The 22,423-nt window shown below is 35.2% G+C and overlaps 3 protein-coding genes across 4 annotated transcripts; 2 read left to right on the forward strand and 1 right to left on the reverse strand.

Moving 5' to 3' along the window:
* The first annotated feature begins 2,146 nt into the window (after window positions 1-2,146).
* On the forward strand, window positions 2,147-5,641 carry LOC21390125 (endoglucanase 20). Of its 2 annotated transcripts, none has more exons than XM_024176212.1 (8): window positions 2,147-2,405; window positions 2,718-2,930; window positions 3,275-3,475; window positions 3,567-3,644; window positions 3,882-4,034; window positions 4,118-4,226; window positions 4,341-4,507; window positions 5,133-5,641. In XM_024176212.1, the coding sequence occupies exons 1-8, from the start codon at window positions 2,163-2,165 to the stop codon at window positions 5,520-5,522; spliced, it is 1,554 nt and encodes a 517-aa protein (XP_024031980.1). In that variant the 5' UTR covers window positions 2,147-2,162; the 3' UTR covers window positions 5,523-5,641. The 2 variants fall into 2 exon arrangements, with proteins under 2 accessions (XP_024031980.1, XP_024031981.1); XM_024176213.1 differs by lacking the exon at window positions 3,567-3,644 and adding an exon at window positions 3,713-3,790.
* Window positions 5,642-12,923: 7,282 nt separating this feature from the next.
* On the reverse strand, window positions 12,924-14,209 carry LOC21390126 (WRKY transcription factor 22). The gene is made up of 2 exons (XM_010114322.2): window positions 13,801-14,209; window positions 12,924-13,633 (listed from the first exon to the last, which is right to left on the reverse strand). Exons 1-2 carry the CDS (start codon window positions 14,148-14,150, stop codon window positions 12,991-12,993), a joined length of 993 nt encoding a protein of 330 aa, XP_010112624.1. The 5' UTR covers window positions 14,151-14,209; the 3' UTR covers window positions 12,924-12,990.
* Window positions 14,210-19,836: 5,627 nt separating this feature from the next.
* Window positions 19,837-22,422, forward strand: LOC21390127 (meiotic recombination protein SPO11-2). The gene is made up of 11 exons (XM_024176211.1): window positions 19,837-19,961; window positions 20,047-20,130; window positions 20,222-20,351; window positions 20,447-20,584; window positions 20,675-20,763; window positions 21,073-21,201; window positions 21,298-21,392; window positions 21,525-21,587; window positions 21,677-21,753; window positions 21,872-21,999; window positions 22,102-22,422. Exons 1-11 carry the CDS (start codon window positions 19,881-19,883, stop codon window positions 22,234-22,236), a joined length of 1,149 nt encoding a protein of 382 aa, XP_024031979.1. The 5' UTR covers window positions 19,837-19,880; the 3' UTR covers window positions 22,237-22,422.
* Window position 22,423: the final 1 nt, after the last annotated feature.

Genomic DNA, 22,423 nt, shown 5'->3' on the forward strand with positions numbered 1-22,423 from the left:
TAGTAGTGGGATTGTAAAACTTGAAGCCCCGAGAGCTTTCGGTGTATCCAACAAAGTAGCAGCTGACTGTTCTTGAGTCCAATTTTTGTTCATTTGGCCTATAAGACCTTGCCTCAGCTGGACAACCCTAAACATGTAAATGCCTAATACTGGGCTTCTTTCCAGTCCACAATTCATAGGGGTTTTTGGCCACTACTTTGCTTGGAACCCTGTTAAGGATATAAACTGCAGTCTTTAATGCTTCTCCCCAAAGTGATTCAGGCAAGGAAGAATGACTAATCATGCTTCTCACCATGTCTTTAAGAGTTATGTTTCGTCTCTCAGTAACACCATTCATCCTAGGTTTGCCTGGCATTGTGTATTGCGGGATAATTCCACATTCTTTTAGGAAGATAGCGAATAGTCCTAGACGTTGTTCACCTGATCCGTCATATCTGCCATAGTATTCGCGACCACGATATGATTTGACAGCCTTAATTTTCTTGCCTAGTTGAAGTTCAACTTCGACTTTAAATTCCTTGAAAACGTCCACTGACTGTGACTTCTCATGTATTAAGTATAGGTAACCATATCTTAAATAATAGTCTATGAACGTAATGAAGTATTGTTGACCATTCCATGAAGCCGTAGGGAATGGTCCACATATATCTGTATGAATAAGTTCTAAGACATCTGTAGCCCTGTCGGCACATAATTTCCTTGTGTTTGTATGTTTCCCCTTGATGCACTCAACGCAGACTTGAAAGTCTGCCAAATCTAGGGGACCAAGAATTCCATCACTCACAAGCCTCTGAATTCTCTGTTTAGAGATATGACCTAAACGCTACCATAGGGTGGCAGAATTCTCATTTAATTTTCACTTTGTACCTCGTGCACTAGTGTGCAAAATTTCATTATCAGAAGTAACAGTATCAAGCATATAAAGATTATTAATTAAGGAACCAGTACCAACAACATTTAAATTATGAGAAAGACTAACTTTATTATTTCCAAAGGAACAAGAATAACTGGATTTGTCCAAATTAGAAATAGAAATTAAATTCCATCTAAATGACGGTGCAAAAAAAGTCTTAATCAAATCTAAATAGACACAAGTCTTTAATAATAATCTAAATGTCCTGATAGTTTCAATTAGAACTTTCTTGCCATTGCCCACGAAGATGAATCTTTCAGCATCATTTGGCGGTTGGCTCCACAGGCAACCTTGCATAGACATACTTATGTGAGTAGTAGCACCAAAATCTACCCACCAAGTATCCTTAGGTACATAAGCTAAATTAACTTCAGAACAAACTAAAGCGAGAAGCTTACCATTCTTTACACGCCAAGCAGCGTATTTGGTACTTTTAGAGCATGGACTTTGTGGTATTTTCGCAGTCATCTTCTTCACATAGTACTTTCTGGTTTATCAGATTTTGTCTGTATATTTTTCCATTCTGATATGATTTCAACTAAATTTAAACGTTTAGAAATATGCACGAGTACTAATGATTTGAAAGATGCATAACAATGGCTAATGATTTGAAATATGACATTTAAAAAAAAAAAAAAAAAAGAGAGAGAGAGAGTTAATTTCAATGCAAACCAAAAGATCAGGAATAACCCTTTTTACATCATGGGATAATACTTCACATGGGAATTGCAAGAGTCCTTTCTCTGCAAGTTTCAAAACATTTCTTTCTTTACCTAAGTTTGACAATGTCACGCTACGGATCTATTATAGCACATGAGAGTTACCGACCTTTTTCTTATTTCTGTTCCTCTCTTGATGCTCTTTAGAACATTGGCATCCAAAAAGTACTGTAGTGATTTGATGATTTGCACAATTTTACAAGATCAAATTCAATCCAACAATTAACAGAAGTGGGCAAAAGTATGGAACTACCAAGTCCCATCATTGCCAAATCTCTGTGACTTCAACTTATGATCTTGGCAGTTACACTCACGCAATCTCCATATTTCAATTGGTGCCAATCTTCCGTATTCAAAGACAAAATTGAAAAAGAAAAGAAAAGAAAAAGTTCAAAGCATTTTTGATAAGCATGGAATAACATAGTAATTATGTTTTCCACGCAAGTATGTTTTCTACTTCTATAAATACCAACAAGCTCAAGAGCAAACGACACAAATTAGTTATTCAGTTAATTAAATCCTTTTGGAGTATGGGGCATTGTGGTGGAGTTGTCTTGGTAACTTTGGCCTTGTTCTGTTTCTTTGTTAGTGTCAAAGGAGAAGCTAATTTTGAGGATGACTTCTTGTTCTCCTTGGCTGCCAATCATGACTATAAAGATGCCCTTGGCAAAGGCATCTTGTTCTTCGAAGGACAACGCTCAGGGAAGCTGCCGTCAAGCCAACGAGTAACTTGGAGGGGCGATTCTGCGCTCTCTGATGGCAAGCCTGAGGGTGTATGCCATCTAATATATACCTTTGAACTTGCTTGTTTGAACAGTTTTTTTGCTTTTATAATTTTACACTTTAATTTGGACTCACGATTTGTGAATAAAGTTTCCACTAGGTTTTTGTTATATTTGAGTAATTGATCAAACTAGGCAGAATGATAATAGTAACATATCTCTGTGCTTATGTGTTCATGTTGATCATTTTGACAAATTTATGGACCTCAATATCAGAAGGAAAAGATCAAGATAAAGAAAGCATAGTTTAAACTTTCATGTGTAATTGTGGTATTAACTAAAAGGGAGTGAATTTTTTGGCAGGCGAATTTGGTGGGGGGATACTATGATGCAGGTGACAATGTCAAGTTTGTATGGCCAATGGCTTTTTCTGTGTGCTTGTTGAGCTGGGCTGCTGTTGAGTACCAGCAAGAGATATCTTCCGCCAATCAGTTAAAACATCTCCGCGACGCGATTCGCTGGGGAGCCGACTTCATACTTGAAGCTCACACTTCACCTACCACACTATACACCCAGGTCCTTATTTTTCTTAATCTCTTCTGGTATTAGTACGTTTTTGCACTGAAGGCTTTGTCCCCTTATAGACACTCATTTGTTTATAGAAACTGAATGGTCATGTTAATTGGGAAAACTCAAAATTTTGGCTAACCTATTTGGCATTTATTAGATTTTTCCATTTTGAATATCCCTTTCTATCTTGAGAAAGGAGAAGTACTTATTGGCATACTGGTACAAATTAAGTTGAGAAAGAAATGGTAAAACTTATTTTACAATCTAGTACAAATTAAGAAAGCAGAAGGCTACAAATGTTAAGAAGCTTTTTTTAATCACATTATTGCACAATCCTGCTTTAATGATAGGTAGGAGATGGAAATTCAGATCATCAATGTTGGGAGCGTCCCGAAGATATGGACACCTCGCGAGCACTCTTCAAAATCACTTCGAATTCTCCAGGAAGTGAAGCGGCGGCTGAGGCGGCTGCTGCTCTTGCAGCCGCGTCAATTGTGTTCAAAGGGGTTGATTCCAACTACTCCTCAAGGCTATTAAGAAACTCAGAATCAGTAAGATCATAACACTTAATTAGTTCCTCTACTCCCAACAGGCTCTAAAACAATTCTAAATCAAAATCTAAACCGAGAATTTCCTTCACAGCTGTTTGAATTTGCAGACAAATATAGAGGATCTTACCAAGGTTCTTGTCCATTCTACTGCTCATACTCTGGCTATCAGGTAAAACCTACACAAGTGAAGCCACTATAAACACTTGTTATTCACTATCATAAGTTCATTCTTCGCAGCTGTTTGATTTTGCAGACAAATATAGAGGATCTTACCAAGGTTCTTGTCCATTCTATTGCTCATACTCTGGCTATCAGGTAAAACCAACACAAGTGAAGCCACTATAAACACTTGTTATTCACTATCATAAGTTCATAACCTTATATGTTTGCTTAATTATCATAAAAGGATGAGTTGTTATGGGCTGCTAGTTGGTTATACAAGGCAAGTCGGAACAAAACGTACTTAAATTATGTTTCAAGCAACAAAGGGTGGAGCCAGGTGGTGTCTGAGTTCAGCTGGGACAACAAATTTGTTGGAGCTCAGACTTTACTAGCAAAGGTGTAGATATATACGCATATATATTTTGTAACAACTTTATCTCTTTGCTGTTAACAATACATAAAAGTGAGACACCATCACAGGAATTCTATGGAGGAAAGAAGGATTTAGAGAAGTACAAGAATGACATCGAGTCATTCATTTGCGCGGTGATGCCGGGAAGTAGCTCCGTGCAAATTAGGACAACCCCAGGTGCACATATAACAAACACAACAAGTGAATAACAATGAAAAAGTTGCCTTCATGGTTTTTTTTTTTTTTTCGGTCCTCTGCTTTTAAACTGAAAATATATTATTGTTATTGAAGGTGGGCTTTTGTATACCAGAGATAGCAGTAATTTGCAGTATGTCACGACCGTTACCATGGCGCTATTGATCCACTCCAAGACCATAAGTGCAGCTCAGAGTGGTGGAGTCCAATGTGGCTCAGCAAAATTCTCGGCCTCTCAAATCAGAGCTTTTGCAAAATCACAGGTTCTTCCATTTTCTCTTGTAGTTTATGTGAAAAAGGGAAAAGAAATTGGGTAGGTTACAAGAATAATAATCCTTATCCATAAATCTCAATAATATTAAAAATTAAAGAATATAAAACAAAAGAAATTAGAGAATAAAAAGAATTAACTGGTTCAATCTGCTTACATCCAAAAACTAGGAGAAAATAAAAGATTCATTAGTAAGACTGATGGGCATTTTCAATAGGTTGAATATAAATATAAATATTATGAATTGATTTCATGTAAATACAAATTATTATTAAAAGATGAACACAAATTACAACCAAGGGATCTAGTAAGTTACCGGAAGTCCGAACTATTAAATATGTTAAAATTGATAAATTTTCTAACTACAAACCACCGGTACTAGTGGCACATCGACGAAGAAGAACCTACCTTGATTTTTTTTACCTATCATAAATGGATTGACTCCCATTATATGTTGTGATGCTGAAATTATGCCTCTCATCGGTCTGCGAATAATGATTTAGATTGATATGATTTTGGACTCTTTAAATACTAGTTGACAAAAATATGAGTCAGATTTCTTTCCGTTCCACTTAACGACACAAATCTCATTTTATTTTAATTTTTTGATTTTGCAGGTTGATTACATACTAGGAAACAATCCAATGAAAACCTCTTACATGGTGGGATTTGGGAGCAAATACCCAACACAACTACACCACAGAGGTGCTTCAATTCCCTCAATTAGGGTTCACCCAACAAAAGTGGGTTGCAATGAAGGGCAAAATCTCTACTTCTCTTCAACCAAACCAAACCCAAACATTCACGTTGGAGCTCTCGTTGGTGGGCCCAATTCGAATGACCAATTCAACGATGTCAGATCAGATTACTCCCACTTGGAACCTACCTCCTATATCAATGCTGCTTTTGTGGGGTCGGTCGCCGCTTTCTTAGCCGAAAACAATGAAAACTATTTGCAACTTTCCCGAGTTAAAACTACAGCCGAACTTTATACGGCAAATATCTAGACATGAAATATATAATATTATTATTACCTGTTAGTAATGACCAAGATGTAGAATAAGTTTGGTCTTTGTAATTATCAAGGACTAACATAATTAATGACGTAAAACTAAGACATCTATTATACTACTCGTTTTAAGAGCAATTTTAGTTAGTACAACTCGTATTTATATACATTATTTACCGAATGAAAAAAAAAAAACCCATATTTATATACATTAGAGTACTTGTGTGGACCCTACATATATATTGTCACAAAGTGTTCCGATAATAAATTAAAAAAAATCTTTTTTTTTATTTTTATTTTTTGACATATTGCATGCAAGGGTTGCTTTTTTAGTTTCTTTTTTTTTTTTTCTTTTGTTATGAAAAAAAAGGGGTTTTCCCTTTTTTGTGGCTAAATAATTAAGCGACTTATAAAGTGTGGCTAGCTGGCCATGAAATATCCCTACCCCTTTCCTCGAATATATATAATTATATAAGTATACATACATATATATCCCTACCCCCACCTAAATGTTTTAAGATCTCACGAGAACGAGTTTATAGGGCACAATAGATTTGGCTTAGCTTTTTATGAGTCTACAAGAATATATAAATCCCAAATTCATCTTTGTTATACATGTATGCCTCACCAAATAGATGTTGTTTTTGAAGCAACTGCTTCCCTACTTTAGGATCTCCAAAATTACGATGAAATAAAAGCAAGGATCTACTTTAGGATCTCATTTATATACAACTCATATATATAAATGAGAAAATTTATGAACACACACTTTATTACTCTAAAATTTTTACCATTTATTCTTGATTAATACCTGTTAAAATTTTATTAGTTGGCATGTTTTGGAATTGGGTTGTACAAAATTCAAAAACAGGATCAAGTTCATGATTAATGTAGATTCAGATTTTGAGGTGATATTGGTTGCTAATTGCTCCGAATTTAAAATGATTTTGTTGATGGAAATCAATATTTGGAAGGTGTTGTACAAGGATTCAGACTTGAATATGGAAATAAGGTGCTGCAAGGATTCAGACTTGAATATGAGAATAATTTGAATCTTTTAATTAGTGGTTGATTTGACTTTCAAATAGAATGAATGTGATAATTTTATCACATGGAGAGCAACAATGCTAAAGAGACGGCACTATCTCTTTTAGCACCAAAATCGGTTGTGGTTGGTGTTGTGAAGATCATTATGGGTTTAACATGAGTGGTTATGCAGAGTGGATAGTGGTTGTTATATATATTGCATGTGTGTACGTGAAGTTGTGTGCCTTGGGAGGATGATACATTATTTTTTTATGTCTTTGAGTTTCTAGAAATTGAAGGTGACATTTGGGGCATGGATTTTATAGAAGAAATATTCAGAAAAAGTCTATGTGAGTGTGAGCCTTTATGTGTTGATTGGAGATCATCTTTCGGGAGAAAGATTAGAAGCTTTTGGGAGAAAGCGCACTGCCAACCGAAGAGATTTCACCGTGTAGTTTAAAGATGAGTGGTGCTCGCTGGACAAGGCCATTAAGGAGATTCGACACAGCGGCGACAACATCAAGGAGGGAGTCTTTGGGTGTATAAGTCCGATTGGTGTTTGTAATTATTTGATCTCAATGGATTGTTCATTGTCTGGGTGTGGCCCCGTAGAGTAGGTGTGCGCACCGAACTGCGATACTATTTTTGTGTGTTCTTTATGTTTTCTGTTATTTTATTGCACTCAAAATCACTGGAACTAAATTAAAAGAAAAACAGATTTGTATGCACTTTTACTGTTGTCAGTGTTACAACAAGTGTTGCATCACTCTTTGTGACACTGACCGGAAAACGGACCTAACAATACCATTTTGTCTAATATAGCTCATTGATTAAAGGGTATTAATTAAGAGTAAGAGGTGAAAATTTAAGACCTAGATATTTTAAGAGTATTTGTATTTTTTTCTCCATGTAAATCCTTTCAATTAATTGGGCCACCCATGACTTAGTACTAGCCAGTGCTGAAACTTTGGACGGGTCGTCCGTGACCACCGAAAAGTCTGAATTTTTGCCCGATGGCCGAACCCGATTTGCCCGAAAATTTAGGCTGCCCGACCCGACCCGAAAATTCCCATGGACGGGCTTCGGGCAAAGGAAGCCTGCCCGTGCCCGGTCGGGCTGCCCGATGCCCGACCGGCTGCCCGGAAATTTTTTTTTTTTTATATTATATTTTTATGTTGTTGAAATAAGTATTTGTATAATTACAATGTGTAATTGTGTATATTACAATTTAAAATATGAAATGAACACACGACACGAACGAACTATATAAAAAAAAATTACTTCTTCATTGATTTTTAAATTTGTAATTCATGATTGCCTCATTAAAAACCTTACCAAGAAAAACCCAATTGGGATAAAAACTTGGTAAGGAAAAAAGAGTGCAATCATTGTGGGACGAATTACAAATTTGATGAACTTACAAAGTCTATACAAGATTACAAATTACAATAAACACTATACAAATTAGAAATTACAAAGTAAATAAATATTTACAAAGAAATTATCAAAATGAAGCAGAAGGATCATCTTGAAAATTAAAAGTTAATCTATTAAATTCGTCGATCCATTCTTGGTTTGCCGGTGAGATTGTATCGTGTAAGCGTTGGTCAGAACGGTCCCAATCCTTTATGCACACCAAAGCTTCAATAATATCCTGCTGCAATGCGTTTCTCCGTTCTTCAAGTATTCGGCCGGTTGTACTGAATGCTTGTTCGGCTACAACGGTGGAGACCGGGATTGAAAAAATATCCATTGCCAGTCGTGTTAGGATCGGCCAAGTTAATGCTCATGCCCTCCACCACTCAACTAAATCAAACACCTCATTACTGTCTACAACTAAGTCCTCACTCAGGTACGCCATTAACTCGTTGAATCCGCCGCCACCTCTTGATGAAGATCCACTTCCACTCCCAGATTCTTCTTGACCTTGACTCGTCATCGTCGTCTTCTTCTTCTTCTTCTTAGACAACCTGTGACACCCCTTATATACCATCTCCTTCAAACGTTTTAGTTCCTTGCCAACAATCCTAAGTACGTGCCACAATCACTAATCTTCACCTGTCACTTATGTTTAAACAACCCGAAAACATTCAAGAATGAATGCGGATTGTCGTCTCGTTGTTGCGGTTGTTCAACACGAGGTGTGTTTCTAAACCTACTTTCATAAGAGATATATAGAGAATATATTTTTTCCTTTATAATAGGAAATTGGTAAGTAGTGTCTATAGCTAAAAATTCACCTAAGTTATCTAATCCACTTTCTAAACCTTCTAATTTTAATATAGGGTCAAAAATAACACCGGAACCATACAACATGGGTAATTTAGACCAATATTTTTTAAATTTCTTTTCCATAGAGGCGATAGGAACTCTTAAAACCTCATGTGTCCTAAATTCACTAAATAAAATAGACATTCTTAAAAGTTCTCCTAATGCTAATGGTGAAGTTGGGTAATAAGTTCCACTAAGCTTTAAGGTAACTTCATGAAATCTACCTAAAAAGTTATACAAAAGTTCGGCAATTTGCCAATCAGTTTCATCTATAAATCCTGTTCCTAATTTTGCACTAACATAATTTGTTATAGCATCTTTATAGGGGATGCATTGTTCAAGCATTATGTAAGTGGAGTTCCATCTTATGGGCATATCTAAGGCTAATGCTCTAGGATTTTGATTACATGCTTGTAGAAATCTAAACCAATCTTGTATTCTTTGATTACTACCTTGAATCCAAGCAATGTTATCTCTAATTCTTTTAATATGACCTGATATTGATTTTAAACCGGACTTTACTATTAAATTAATTATATGACATGCACAACGTTGGTGGAAAATATCATTATTACTAAATAAACTTAAATCATTTTCAAAAAGTTCTATTACTTTAGTATTCGCAGTTGCATTATCTAATGTTATGGCCATTATTCTATCTCTTAAACTATATTCATCAATAACAGATAAAATTGTGTTATATATTAAATTGGCAGTATGTGATCCTATAACACATTTGAAACCTAAGATTCTCTTATCCAAATCAAAACCTTTATAATAATGTCTGGTTACAGCTAAATAATCCTTGTTGGCAACGGCGGACCAAATATACGCCGTTAACGCAACGCAACCACTAGTAGAATGTAGAAGGTTGATTAATGCTTCTTTTTCTTGTTTATATAATTTTAATGCATCTTTCCTAAGAGTAGTTCTAGAAAAAAATTGTGCATTAGGATTATGTACAATTTTAATATAACATCGCCAATTTCTTTGTTTAGAAAAACTTAGTGGTGATCTAATGTGGCTATTAATCGTGCCATTTCCATACGATCAACTTGCGGATCGTATTTCCACGTGCTTAGACCGCCGGTTTGGCGGTCAAACGATAATTGTGTTTGGCGGAGTTGATCTCCGCCTCCTTGCTTTTGAAGACACTTTTCAAAGTGCATTCTTAAGTGTGTAGTGCCGTGAATAGTGTTACCTTGTAATTTCTCACCAGAATATTTACATTGAGCTACGTATTTATTGTTACCGTTATTGTCGACGTCCTCGAATGTGTTGAAGTGCTCTCAAACTGCTGAGGTGCGCTTGCATTTCTTCTTAGAACTTGCAACACTTGCACTAGCACTACCGCTTGCCTCTCCTCCACGGCCACTTGTGCCACCACCATTGTGTCCCCGACCTCTAGTACGTCCACCAGGGGATTTGCAGTTTGATCAGCACCTCTTTCCATAGTTTGCGATTCCTGCGATTGAAAAACATTAGGAAATTGCCCTTCTTCGATGTTGAATTGGGCATCAATAGGAATATCACCACCACCACCATAACCAGAAGAAGCCATTATGAAAAATAAGAGAGATTGAGAGCGCTTTGAGAGAGCTTAAGAGAGATCGAGATTCGAGAGAGATTTAAGCGAGATTAAGAGAGATTTGAGAGAGATTAAGAGAAATTGAGAGAGATTAAGAGAAATTGAGAGAGAATGAGAGTTTTGGGGTGAGGAAAATGGTTGGGGGGAGGGGGGTATTTATAGGAAAATTTTTGGGTTGAAAAAAAAAATTTTTCCCCCAAAAATTCGGGTCCAACGGCTACAAAATTTTCGGGCAGGTCGGGCAAAATTCGGGCAACGGATAAAAATCCGACCGTTTGGTTCAAAATTTAAGGCAAAATTCGGGTTCGGGTTCAGGTTCGGGCAAAAGACCGTTTTTTTCAAAATTCGGGCATTTTCGGGCACAGGGCAAAATTCGGGCAACGGTCACAAAAAATTCGGGTAATTCGGGCAGTTCGGGCAGCTTTGAGTATTTGCCGGAAAATTCAAAAAAAATCTGGCGAACGGCAGGGGAAGGCTTCTCCACGGCGGCGGGCTGTCGGGGGCTTACCATTTTCGGGTTACCCGAGCCCGTGCCCGAAGAAAATCATTTTCGGGCGGTGAGAGGGGCCTGCCCGCCGTGCCCGAAAATTTTCGGGCATCGGGCATGCCCGCCGCCCGAAAGTCCAACACTAGTACTAGCTAGCCTTATAAGCTAAAAACAAATTTTTTTTTTTTTTGTTGCTAAATGAGCTAAAAACAAGCTCAATAATGTAATTTGAAGCCAAGAGAGAGCATACATACATGGATGAGACTACCTCTATAATTTCCAAATTATTAGACCCTATCCAAATTAAATATAATAATCGTCGTTTTCACTTTCAGTTATGGGATGTTGGGTGCCGCAGCCAGTGGTTGACAAAATAAGAAACTCTCTGAATATAAATAAAAGAAAAACCCAAGAATTGATGGTATATAATTGCGTCAATTATTTATAAATATCAATGAAAGGTGATGTTATGGCATCCATCTTAATACATGTATACTAATTAATCGTACAATAATGAGACTAGTTGATGTCAATAATGTCTCTTGCAACTAATATTTAGAAAAAATATCTATAATTGTACTTTTACCCTTAAATTACTTTGTAATTAGTCAGTGTAAACAGTCACGTTCATATTGTTGATAGATTTTGTTAGTGAATGAATATTTCTCCAAACAAACAATGTGTAGTTTAAGAAATAATAGAAATATGTCTTTCAAATTTAGTAATTCCAAAAAAAACAAAAAACAAAAGAAAAAAAACCTCCTTGCGCACATAAAGGTCTTTTTAATCCTTTTTTTTAAAAAATAATTCAAGCATCCTTTTTTTCCCACTTCTAAAAATCATTTCTATGGAACTAATAACATTACAAGCGCCACAGGTTTTGTTTGGTAAATTAAAGAGAGAGAAAATAGAAACTAAGAAAGAAATATCTTCTCTTAATACATACTTGGTATTGATTCTCTTTTCTAATCTCTTCATATTTAGAGAGATTAAAATCGAGATTTTTAGAGAGATTCGAAGAACCTGATCACTTAATTTCCATTCCTCATAATCTTTTTTCCTCTAATAAAGAACCACAAGTTCCAAAATTCTTCCACTAATTCCCACCCGCCCGCCCACCAATCAACAAACAAGCTCTAAAGGTTCTCAGGAGAAAAGAAAAGTGTGAGAACTAAAGTGCACAGAACATGTGTAGTTTAGTCATATTTCTACCCTACATGCACCCATTTTTTCCGGTTTCTGAATCTGCAAAACTAACAGTATTACATATCAAAATCTAGACCATGATGCGAAAAACCAAAGTGTAACGAAAAGCTAGCAATAATGAGTTGCTTACAATCCACTTTTTTAACTAAAATATGAAAGAATAAATATCTGCGCCTTTCCTATTTTCTCTAAAAAGAATTTGCTCTTTCCATCTTGAAGTTTGCAATTTTAATAAGTGATGATCAACCAAACTTTTCACCTGTAGATAAGTTTTTTATGATGAATGATATCTCTTATGAAAATATATATATATATATATATATTAACTTCAAAGTAAACAATTATTTACAATTACTAGTCAAAATTTGTAGTCTTCAATATCTGGAAAGACATAAAATAAAGTTTAAGATACACCAGCAGTAAGAATATTATATTGCTAAGCCTTTCAAAAAAAAAAAAATTATATTGCCAAGAAAAAAACGAGTTCTAAGATAGAAAACATTCTTGTTTGATGAAATTGAAAACTTCCAAAATATTCTTTACTTCTTTCTTGCTTTGATACAGTCATAATCTTTACATACAACGCGCTTACATCTTTTTTCCCGGTTTCTAAAACCCCATTTCTAAAAAACTAACTCTATTTATTTGCAATTCAAAGTTTGCAAAAAAACAAAAAAAAAAAACTAAGATGTATATGACTAAATTATAAATTGGACGTTTGATTCATATATTCAGAATCGTGATTCAGAATCATTCTCATTTTACGTATGTTTTTTATGAGAAAAAATACTGTAGAGAATCATGAATCATGATTCAGAATCAAATACGAATATAAGAAACAAACATCCAAACATGATTCTCTACTCTGGTCTCTTGATGAGTAGTGTGTCAGCAAGCTCCTGCTAAGGTTGTGGAGTAATGATCAACGAACCAATTAGCATCAATAAAGTGATCATGATCATCGGCAAAACCATCAAGAAACCCACCATCCAGTTCCTCTAAGCCCCTTTCCAAATCCTCTAAGCTCGGAAACATCTGATCATGCCCTAACATCACATGATTTGGCTTTGGCATGACATTAATTGTTTCACTGCTACATTCTCCATGATCCAGTACTACTTCCTCATTTTCCCTTTTAGTACTGCTCTCGTTTTGCACCAACTCATGATCCTTTTGATCAACAATATCCAGATCATCAGAAGTACTGGATTTATGATCAATATCCAATTGACGGAAGGCCATTTTCGATGCCGGAAACTTGCTTCGTGTACTGCCCGCGAGCGAGTTCCGGCGCGTCGGGTGCGTGTGGCTGTGCTCGGCGGTATAAGTTATGACGAAGATTTCTGGATTGGAAGGGCTCCTCTCGACCTGTTTCCTTGCCGAACATCCTTTGGAGCTACTGCACCTGTAGTAGCTCCTCGGATATGGCGATCCCTTGATCGGCTTCTGCCCGTATTTTCGCCATGCCCACATGTCCGCGCAAAGCCCATCTTCTTTCACCTGTTTTACCACCTTCTTCTGCTGATTTTTCCTGCTCAATATCAACATAGAACAATTATTCAGAATTACTGTAACACCCAAAATCCCACATCGAAAATACACGGATGATCCGTTCATAATCTTCAAAATATACTGAAACTATGTTCACAAGTATCAAACGTAAACTATATATTATTAAAGCAAAAATTAAAGACTAACCTCTTTTTGTATTTACTGGCGGCTTCTTTCACCTTTTTTATCTTCTGTGGTACGTTAATCTCGGCTTGTTGAGGCAGAGATATGCAGGAGGCGAGTGGTGTGGACGGGGAGGAAAAAGGAGAATGCAAAACTGGGTAAAAGGGCTTGTAGAGATCTTCCAGTTCGTCGAAAGCCGTAGTCGTTTCGAAGAGATGAGGGTAAGCGCAGAAAAGATCGTCGTTTTCTTGAACGCTCCGAGGAACAAAGCAAGACGTTGCGGATTCTCTGATGTTAGTAGACATGAATGATTCCATGTTGTTGTTGCTGTTTCCTCTTACTACATCTATCAAATCCCAACCCTGATGATCCATTTATATATGGAAATATGAGAGAGAAATGAAGGTGGCCTAATTATGATAGGAAAAAGGAGGATATGTTATGTCATAGCAAATTTGAAGCAAGACTTGGTCTTATATATACACATAGAAAGAAGGTTTATGAGAGATTTGAAGTTCCATCTTTATTCAAAAGAATCAAATCAAAAACCCCATTTGCATTTACAATATAGAGTTGACTTTGTTAAAGTCAAATGGTGTAACAAGGGGAAAAAAAAAAAAAGACTTAGTGCAGTCGCGCGTATTTGATACTCGCTTGTATCCACTTGGCTTTTCAGCCTCTACACCAGTGGCTGCGCGAGTACACCTTTTATGGCTACGAATACGAGTATCTTTAAGCTAAGCCAAGGTAAGGACCGATAATTTGGAAGTTTTCGGATTGAATCTCCACGCCATTTACTTTTTCTTTTTTCGTCTCTGTGTCGGCTTAGCCGCGTGATTTTGTTAAACTCGTCTCCATCATTTTTGGTCAAATTACTCAAACATTACGAGGATGTTCTAGATTTTATAAACTACTTAACTTTGTAATTGCCTAAGTGTGCCAGAGTTTAATCTAAAGTTTGTAATTAACAGTATCATAGGCTGATCATGCTTATATATTGCTGAGCTCATAACCCACGAGCAAACCACAAGATGACGGTTAACCATTTAATTGGAATGTTCAAATTGTTAATCAATTATGGAAACCAAATTAATAATGTGACAGTTGTCAATATCTAATTAAATAAATAAAAGGTGCATGACAACTTCTGTCATATCATTTAGTAAACAATTTGATGTCCGTAACATCAATCTGAATCCTTCTTTGGGTTTGAAATATTAGACATCAAAGGGGTATGATAATAAAATCTAAAAGATATTGCCGTGGTCATTAGCTCAAACTTTATTAGATGAAGGCCTTACAGTTTAAGTCACAATTTAAATTTTATTGTTATAATTTTTTTATAAAAATTTAAATTTTATTTTTTTATTACAGTATTTTTCTCATACATATACAACTCAAGTTAAGTTGTGACTGAGTTGTGAAATGAACACACATAAAATGAAATGAGACTATTTAAGAGGGTACACTTCGATACCACATTATATATATATATATATATAAAGAATTTATAGATAAACCTTTTTGGTTCACAAAATATTTCACCACGTTATCTAATACCAAAAAGAGGCCAAAAAATTAAGGGTGGCAATTTGTGTTAATGGGTCGTATTCGTGTCAACCCGTTTATTAATTGAGTCAAAAAATATTAACTCAAACACGACATATTTATTAAACGTGTCAAAAATGTCAACCTAAACACGACGCATTTATTAATCGTGTTAATTGTATTAACTCGTATAACTCGTTTAAATTAACATATTAAATAAATAACTAATATAATAATGACTTATTTAATACGATCAAGACAGATTTAACATATTTATTAATTTATTTATTTTTTTCTTAAGAAAATAAATGAATTTTACTTACAAATATTAAAATTCACATTATTTGTATTTAATATGTCATATAAACTTTTATGTTATATCACATATCATTAAATTACAGATGACACATATAGTTAATCGTGTCAATTCGTATTAGGAGGTCAATCCTAACTTAACTCATTTATTAATCATGTTAATCGTGTCAACCTGATTATGATCTAAATTATTTATAATAAACCTAAACCCGTTAACTTTATACGAATTTTAAATCGTGTCATCGTATCGTTATTCGGATTACTAGAGAAACTTTGGGCATGTCATATTGAGCTGTGATGTGATTATGTTATGAAATCATGACCAATACTTGTCACATTATATATAGTGACTCTAGGATATGCAGAGAATAAAACTTTGATTGATTGGTCCACCTTATTCCCCACCCTCAGGTAATAGCCTAATAGGATATAGCTAATCTATATATAGACCCTCTTTAACAACAAAAATGGTGTCTTTTTTATTTTTTATTTTTTATTTATTATATAGGGACTCCCACTTTCCTCTTTTTAACAGTATCATTGAACTTTTCTTTTAAAAAACAAACAATTCAACCATGCGTAGTTTGAGTTGGAGAAACCGACAAAGATACAGCATATTGAACTATACAACTTGCATTCAGAAAATCTGTTCACTTACGAAACTATCAAAATTTCTTTTTCTCTCCCGTTGTTATCATGGAGAGCCAGTTTTTTCAAATCCGAGTGATCTTATACACCGAATGAACTCAAAGACACAGCAAATACAAGAAATCCCATAGTCAAAAGCAAGAAAAGTTCAGTCATTTGTACTTCTTTTACAACTTGCATGCTATGTTCTAAGCTCTTTCCTATCGGTGGTTTCGGCCTCGGACGTTTAGTTGGTGAATTCGTGTCATGATTCGAATTATGGTTCATAATTCGTTACAGTATGTTCTCTCACAAAAAAATATACGTAAATCGAAAATAATTCTAAATTTATAAACTAAACGTTCACGGTAATACCGTCTATAATAAGATGGGTTCACTTTGTTTAAAAGGCCCCTTTTTCTACTTTTCATATATGTCTATTTTTTTTATCAATTTTGCTATTACTGAATTATATATCCACCCATAAAATTACTTTTAAGAGCAAAAGTGTTTTAAAACATACTTTTCACACACCTCACTTTAAATAATTGAGAAAAATTAATACACCCTTTTAAATATAATATCTATTAAACACTCAACGCTAATTACTAATGATCAGAGAAAGAATTATAGACCGGCTTCTAATGAAAACGAAACTGCAAGTATATGTATGATATAATATCTGTTAAACACTCAACTCTAATTACTCATGTATTTTTTTTTTTTTTGTATATTTATTTTATCGAAAATAATTCTATATTGAAATGGCGAAAACGGAAATTTAAAGAAAACGATTCCATTATTCTGAAGTCTATGTAATATTATCGACTATCATCCTTGATGTTTGGCCTCTGTGTACGGAAAAATTAAGAGTTCGTTTAGTTGGAGGATTCGTTCTCTAATTTGAATCATGTTTCATGGTTCGTTACAGCATTTTCTCTCATAAAAAACACACATAAATCGAAAATGATTCTAATCCATAAATCAAACGAGCTCTAAACCTCCATTTATTTATTTTTTTAAGGAGAAATCAGTGAGATGCGTGCGTTTTTCTTTTTATAAACTTCTTATTCATAATAATAAATTACTACGACGATTTAAAGTTAACATAACTTTCAAATTAAAAGTAAATTGCTATAAATTTTGTGTGTTCTTTATTTTATTTCTTTCTGCAATATAAAATTAGCACCATTGGTAATGCCTAGATATAAGTCTATTCATCTTGACTATCAGACGGCCCCATTCATTTCACCGATTCGAGTTTAGAATTCGAGTTTTATTACAGTAAAAAGCTCTCAGAAACAGTCACATCTAACTTTTTAGTCACATCTAACTTTTTTGCTACAGTAAAAAGCTCTCACACAAAATCACATCTCAACTCGAATTACAAACTCGAATCAGCGAAGTGAACGGGCAAATTTGTGGAATTCTTAATCCCGATTCAAATTTGTAATCTGTGAAAGTTATCAATCTTGTGGATTTCTTAATATCAATATTATAAGATTGCTGACTCGCCATTGTTAATGTTTTGATAATTAAGGTTGAGATGTGGTTTTCCTTGCTCCCTTTCCTGGGCAAACTGATGACGAGAGAGTGATGTTATAGGAAGAATAAATTACTAAAAAAATTAGCATAATTGTTACGTGAAATGAAGGGAAGTTAAAAAGAACCTTTTGGGACCACATTATGGCCAACTCTCCAATATAATATAGGTTCATAGGTTTAGATACTGTACCACGCGGAATTGGCATGGATTTAATTTAGCTAGCAAGTTTTGAACGAGTCAATTGGTTATAATAATAATATATTATTTTAACATATTAGGCTAGTAGTATATATAGATCCTATCTAGTTATCTATATAGGATTGTAAACAAAAGTTGCGATTTTATTATTCTATTTGACTAAGATTAATAACTATTGAAGCAAGATTTTTTTTTTTTCCTCTCTTTGAATAGAGTTTCTTCGTTCAAATGAAAGATTATATTTATAGGGTACACTAAGTATGTGCAATGTCAAAACTTTTCTTTTTCTTTGCAAAATTCAAGAGAGTGGCTAACACTTGATTGGAGAAGAAATTAGGGAAACAAAAATCAGACTTCCAAATTGATGAAGAGAAATGCTATAGCATCACTCATTTTACTGTACGTTCTCTGCATCTACTGTTTGACGCTTGAATTTTACTAATATAAAGTATTATTTTTTAAATAAAAAATGAAATAATAAAGCCTATGTATAAAATATTGAATGTAAAAAGTGTAAAGCATTTCTGATTGATGAATTATGCTTCCAAATTTTTTGTTCAAATTATTTAGAATTGATCCCGTTTTTATTTTTCACTTTTTCGAGAAAGAAAAAATAAAAACGTTTCTAAAACGGCGTTTGGCGCACTAAAGGCAAAAAAAGGGAAATGAAAACGATTTTTTAGTTTAGTGTAAAATGAGAGATAAATAAAAAATGACTTTTAGTCGTTTTTTATTTTTTGTTTTTGTTTTCTCCTCTCTTGAGCAGAGAGAGAGACATTAATGAGTTTTTTATAGTGAAAATAATCTCTTGAGAAAACTACCAAACACATTTTTAAAAATGATTTCTATCTAAGATTGAAAATGTTTTCATTTTTATTTGTATACAAAAAATAAAATCATTTTAAAACGAGTTTTAAATGCGTCTATTATCTTAAAGAGATTGTCCACGAAATAAACGACAGGTGTTTGCATGCCGTTTTTCAAAGATAAACTTCTGGAGATGGTTTTCATGACGCCATTGGTCATTCTAAATAACCGAAATCACTTCCAAACTTTCCTCTGGAACAACAATCTAAATATTTATCCGTTTATTCTTGAAATTTTATCTAATTCGACATTGGACTATGGAGCTCCATCAAATGAAATTGATCTAGGTTAGGCAAGCAAAGTGGATTTAGATTACATGTTTAATTGTTGATGTTTCAAATAATGTCTAACTAACCACGTTATTTAATAAACTCAAACAATAAAGTATGAAAAAATTAATTAAAAAATATTTTAAATTTTTAAATGACGTGATATAATGTGATTGGTTAAACATGATTTGGGAGACTAAAATTGGACATAAAATACAAGTCCTAGCAAAACGTTAACTTTCTCTGAAAAAGTTTATAACGTGGATAACTATAAAAATTTGATTAATGTTTCAATTTAGTCTTTTTTCGATCAATGACCTGTGCTGCGTTGGACATACGGTGGTGTGAATGAAAGTGATCTCATCCTTTGCGTAAAACTGCGTCGTTTTTGTTCTATCAGTGAGGTCTTGGACTTTTGTTATAGAAAAATGAAATTAGAGACGAGATGACACTTATTTTTACGCAAAAAAAAAAAAAAAAAAGTTTCGAGATCAATTTTGCCTTGCACACACACATCCTCGCGCGCACTAGATGCACGTGCACCAAACATTCCTGAGAGAAAATTTCGGGCCTTAAGCTCAAAGCGGCTCATAATGGGCTAGCCCATAACGCCGACATAAGCCCAAATGACTGAAATAATATCCAACCGACGTCGCACAGCCACCAACCGAGTAAAGCCCGTTTAAAAAACGCGGCGGTTTCGTTCGCGCGCAGAATTGAGAAACAGAGAAGAAATGGAAGATCCGCTGATATCCTCGATGCGTTTCTTCTCCGATCAACAACTCTGCTACGCCGATATTCTCTCTCCTTCCGAGGCTCGTAATCTTTCTCGCATCTCATGATCATCATTATCATCATCGTCGTCGTCATCATGATTTCGCCATTGTTGTGACCGTACAGGTTCTACCGAGAATCGAAGTCGCCGTGCTCAATTTCCTCAGGATCTTGACTTCTCCTTCTCCGGCAATATCAGATCTTCCTTTGGTACTAATCGAATCTCCAAAACTTTCCGATCTTATCTTGAAATTTTCGTTCTTTTTGTGTATTTCTAATTTCTCTTCGGCAAATTTTCTAGATCGCTAGAAATTCGAGAAATGGCTATGTTAGTCGAGGAATTTTGACCGAAGTTTCTTGGATTTTCCTCTCTCGCTCTTTTTGCACTAGATCTCTGATGCGAGCCAACGCTGCTAAAGCCTTTATTAGAGGTTGTTATGTTCATCGGTTTCGTTTGCGTTTAGGAGTTTCTATAATGCCAGAAAAGGAATTTTCTTCGTTCTTTTTTGTTTGTTGGAAATTGCAGTGTGGAAGGTGATGGAGATGTCGTATAAGATCTTATCTCAAGAGAAGAGAGTCACACAGAGGGAGCTCTTCTACAAGTTGATCTGCGATTCCCCCGATTACTTCTCATCTCAGCTGGAAGTCAATAGGACTATCCAAGGTCCTTTTTTCCCCTATGAATGTTTCTATTAGCATTTCAAAAATGTAATCCTTATTACATTGTAATAGTAGAATAATTTTTTTGGTCCAGATGTCGTCGCGTTGCTTCGGTGCAGCCGGTACAGTCTTGGAATCATGGCGTCCAGCAGAGGGCTTGTTGCTGGCCGTCTGTTGCTGCAAGTGCTCTCTCTCTCTCTCTCTCTCTCTCTCTCTCTCTCTCTCTTAATCTGATCAAGATGAGTATGATTCGCTGTAGTTTGAGAATGATCCGATGAATTATTGGGTCATTGGACTGGCAGTTCTTGGAGTTTCAGCATTCGATATTAAGAGTTTTTGAATTGTTGAAAACTCGCTAAATAGTTCACTCTTTTCATTTGTGAAGAGATTTTTGCATAGAAATGAAATTCGGCATACTTGTTCTTGCTTTTGTATTTGAACAAGATAACTCATGCAGTGCCCGTTCTCTGTTTACTCCGAATCATGTGGCAGGAGCCAAATCAAGAGGTTGTCGATTGTTCTGTCTGTGGATCTTCTGGGCATGCTATCTCTGGTGACTTGAATCTTTTGGATAAATTGATACTGAAGACAGACGCACGGTACATCATTGTGGTGGAAAAGGTATTCGTTAATTTGTATATTAGATCAATCCTTTTCCATTTCTTACTCCTCAAAATCCCTGGCCTATTCTTTTCTGAGTACTCGGGACACGTTTAGCATGCAATATTCCAGCGGCTGACAGAGGATGGTTTCTTTAACCAAGTTCCAAGCATTCTCATCACAGCCAAAGGCTATCCAGATATTGCCACAAGGTAAACTTCTGAACAGGTCGCCTCGGAGTTTTAGAGCCTGAAAGTTTAAAGCGTTAAGAGTTTACGTATGCAAATTTAATCTTCTGCTAAATATGCCCACAAGCTAAACTTGGTGATCATTGATCAATGTAGGTTGCTTCTTCATCGAATGAGCCGGGCTTTTCCCGAATTGCCGATTCTTGCATTGGTTGACTGGTATGAACAACTCCTTTCCCTCGTGACTGAACCAGTTACTTTGGTAGTGTTTACCTCTGAGTTTCCAAAGACAAATAAATAAATAATAGGAACCCAGCTGGATTAGCTATTTTATGCACCTTCAAATATGGAAGTTTAGGGATGGGCCTGGAGGCTTACGGATACGGTTAACTTTCTTGTCTCATAATTCCTTTTTCATTTTATGTTATTGGTCTCGTCAAATCATTCAACCTAGTATCCTACAATAAAGCTTACCGATACATGACCTTCTTTTATTTTGCTAGCTTGCAATGTGAAGTGGTTGGGACTTCGGAGAGATGATCTACAATTCATACTTGAAGAATCTCTAGTTCCATTGAAACCGAAGGACCTGCAAATTGCTAAAAGCTTGATGTCATCGGAAATCTTACCGGTAATGACTCAAAAGTCAAAACCCTTTGAATGGTTGGAGAAAGAATGATATATTCTGTTTCAACAAATTGAAATAATTTAACTCTCACAACTTGTGTTACAGGAGAATTACAAAGAAGAGTTGACTTTCATGGTTCAAAGTGGGCAAAGAGCTGAAATCGAAGCTCTGTACTGTCATGGGTATGATTTCTTGAGGAAGTTCATGGCAAACAAAATTGTACAGGCCAACTACATCTAACATCTCTCCTTACTGCCGATTTTGACGGAACTCTGTTCTAACAAAAAGTGGAAATATGAACCTGGTGCTGGCAGTGGAATAATTGAATCTTTTCAACCCACCAAAGGCAGGAGAGAGAATCTTTTGAGTATTTTTTTTCACACCCTATCACAGAATTGTCGAAAACAAAAAAGAAAATATTTTCAAC

Source organism: Morus notabilis, unplaced genomic scaffold (assembly GCF_000414095.1).
Source record: "Morus notabilis unplaced genomic scaffold, ASM41409v2 Scaffold1168, whole genome shotgun sequence".
Lineage (NCBI taxonomy): Eukaryota > Viridiplantae > Streptophyta > Magnoliopsida > Rosales > Moraceae > Morus > Morus notabilis.

What these genes read in the sequence shown, in the direction of transcription:
- LOC21390125 (XM_024176212.1), top strand. Translation starts at nt 2,163, where the DNA reads ATGGGGCATTGTGGTGGAGTTGTCTTGGTAACTTTGGCCTTGTTCTGT. An exon ending in CTGATGGCAAGCCTGAGGGT is followed by an intron (nt 2,406 to 2,717) that starts GTATGCCATCTA and finishes ATTTTTTGGCAG; the next exon opens with GCGAATTTGGTGGGGGGATA. An exon ending in CTCAGACTTTACTAGCAAAG is followed by an intron (nt 4,035 to 4,117) that starts GTGTAGATATAT and finishes ACACCATCACAG; the next exon opens with GAATTCTATGGAGGAAAGAA.
- LOC21390127 (XM_024176211.1), top strand. Translation starts at nt 19,881, where the DNA reads ATGGAAGATCCGCTGATATCCTCGATGCGTTTCTTCTCCGATCAACAA. An exon ending in CTGGCCGTCTGTTGCTGCAA is followed by an intron (nt 20,764 to 21,072) that starts GTGCTCTCTCTC and finishes ATCATGTGGCAG; the next exon opens with GAGCCAAATCAAGAGGTTGT. An exon ending in TATCCAGATATTGCCACAAG is followed by an intron (nt 21,393 to 21,524) that starts GTAAACTTCTGA and finishes TGATCAATGTAG; the next exon opens with GTTGCTTCTTCATCGAATGA.
- LOC21390126 (XM_010114322.2), bottom strand. Translation starts at nt 14,150, where the DNA reads ATGGATCATCAGGGTTGGGATTTGATAGATGTAGTAAGAGGAAACAGC. An exon ending in GCCAGTAAATACAAAAAGAG is followed by an intron (nt 13,634 to 13,800) that starts GTTAGTCTTTAA and finishes GATATTGAGCAG; the next exon opens with GAAAAATCAGCAGAAGAAGG.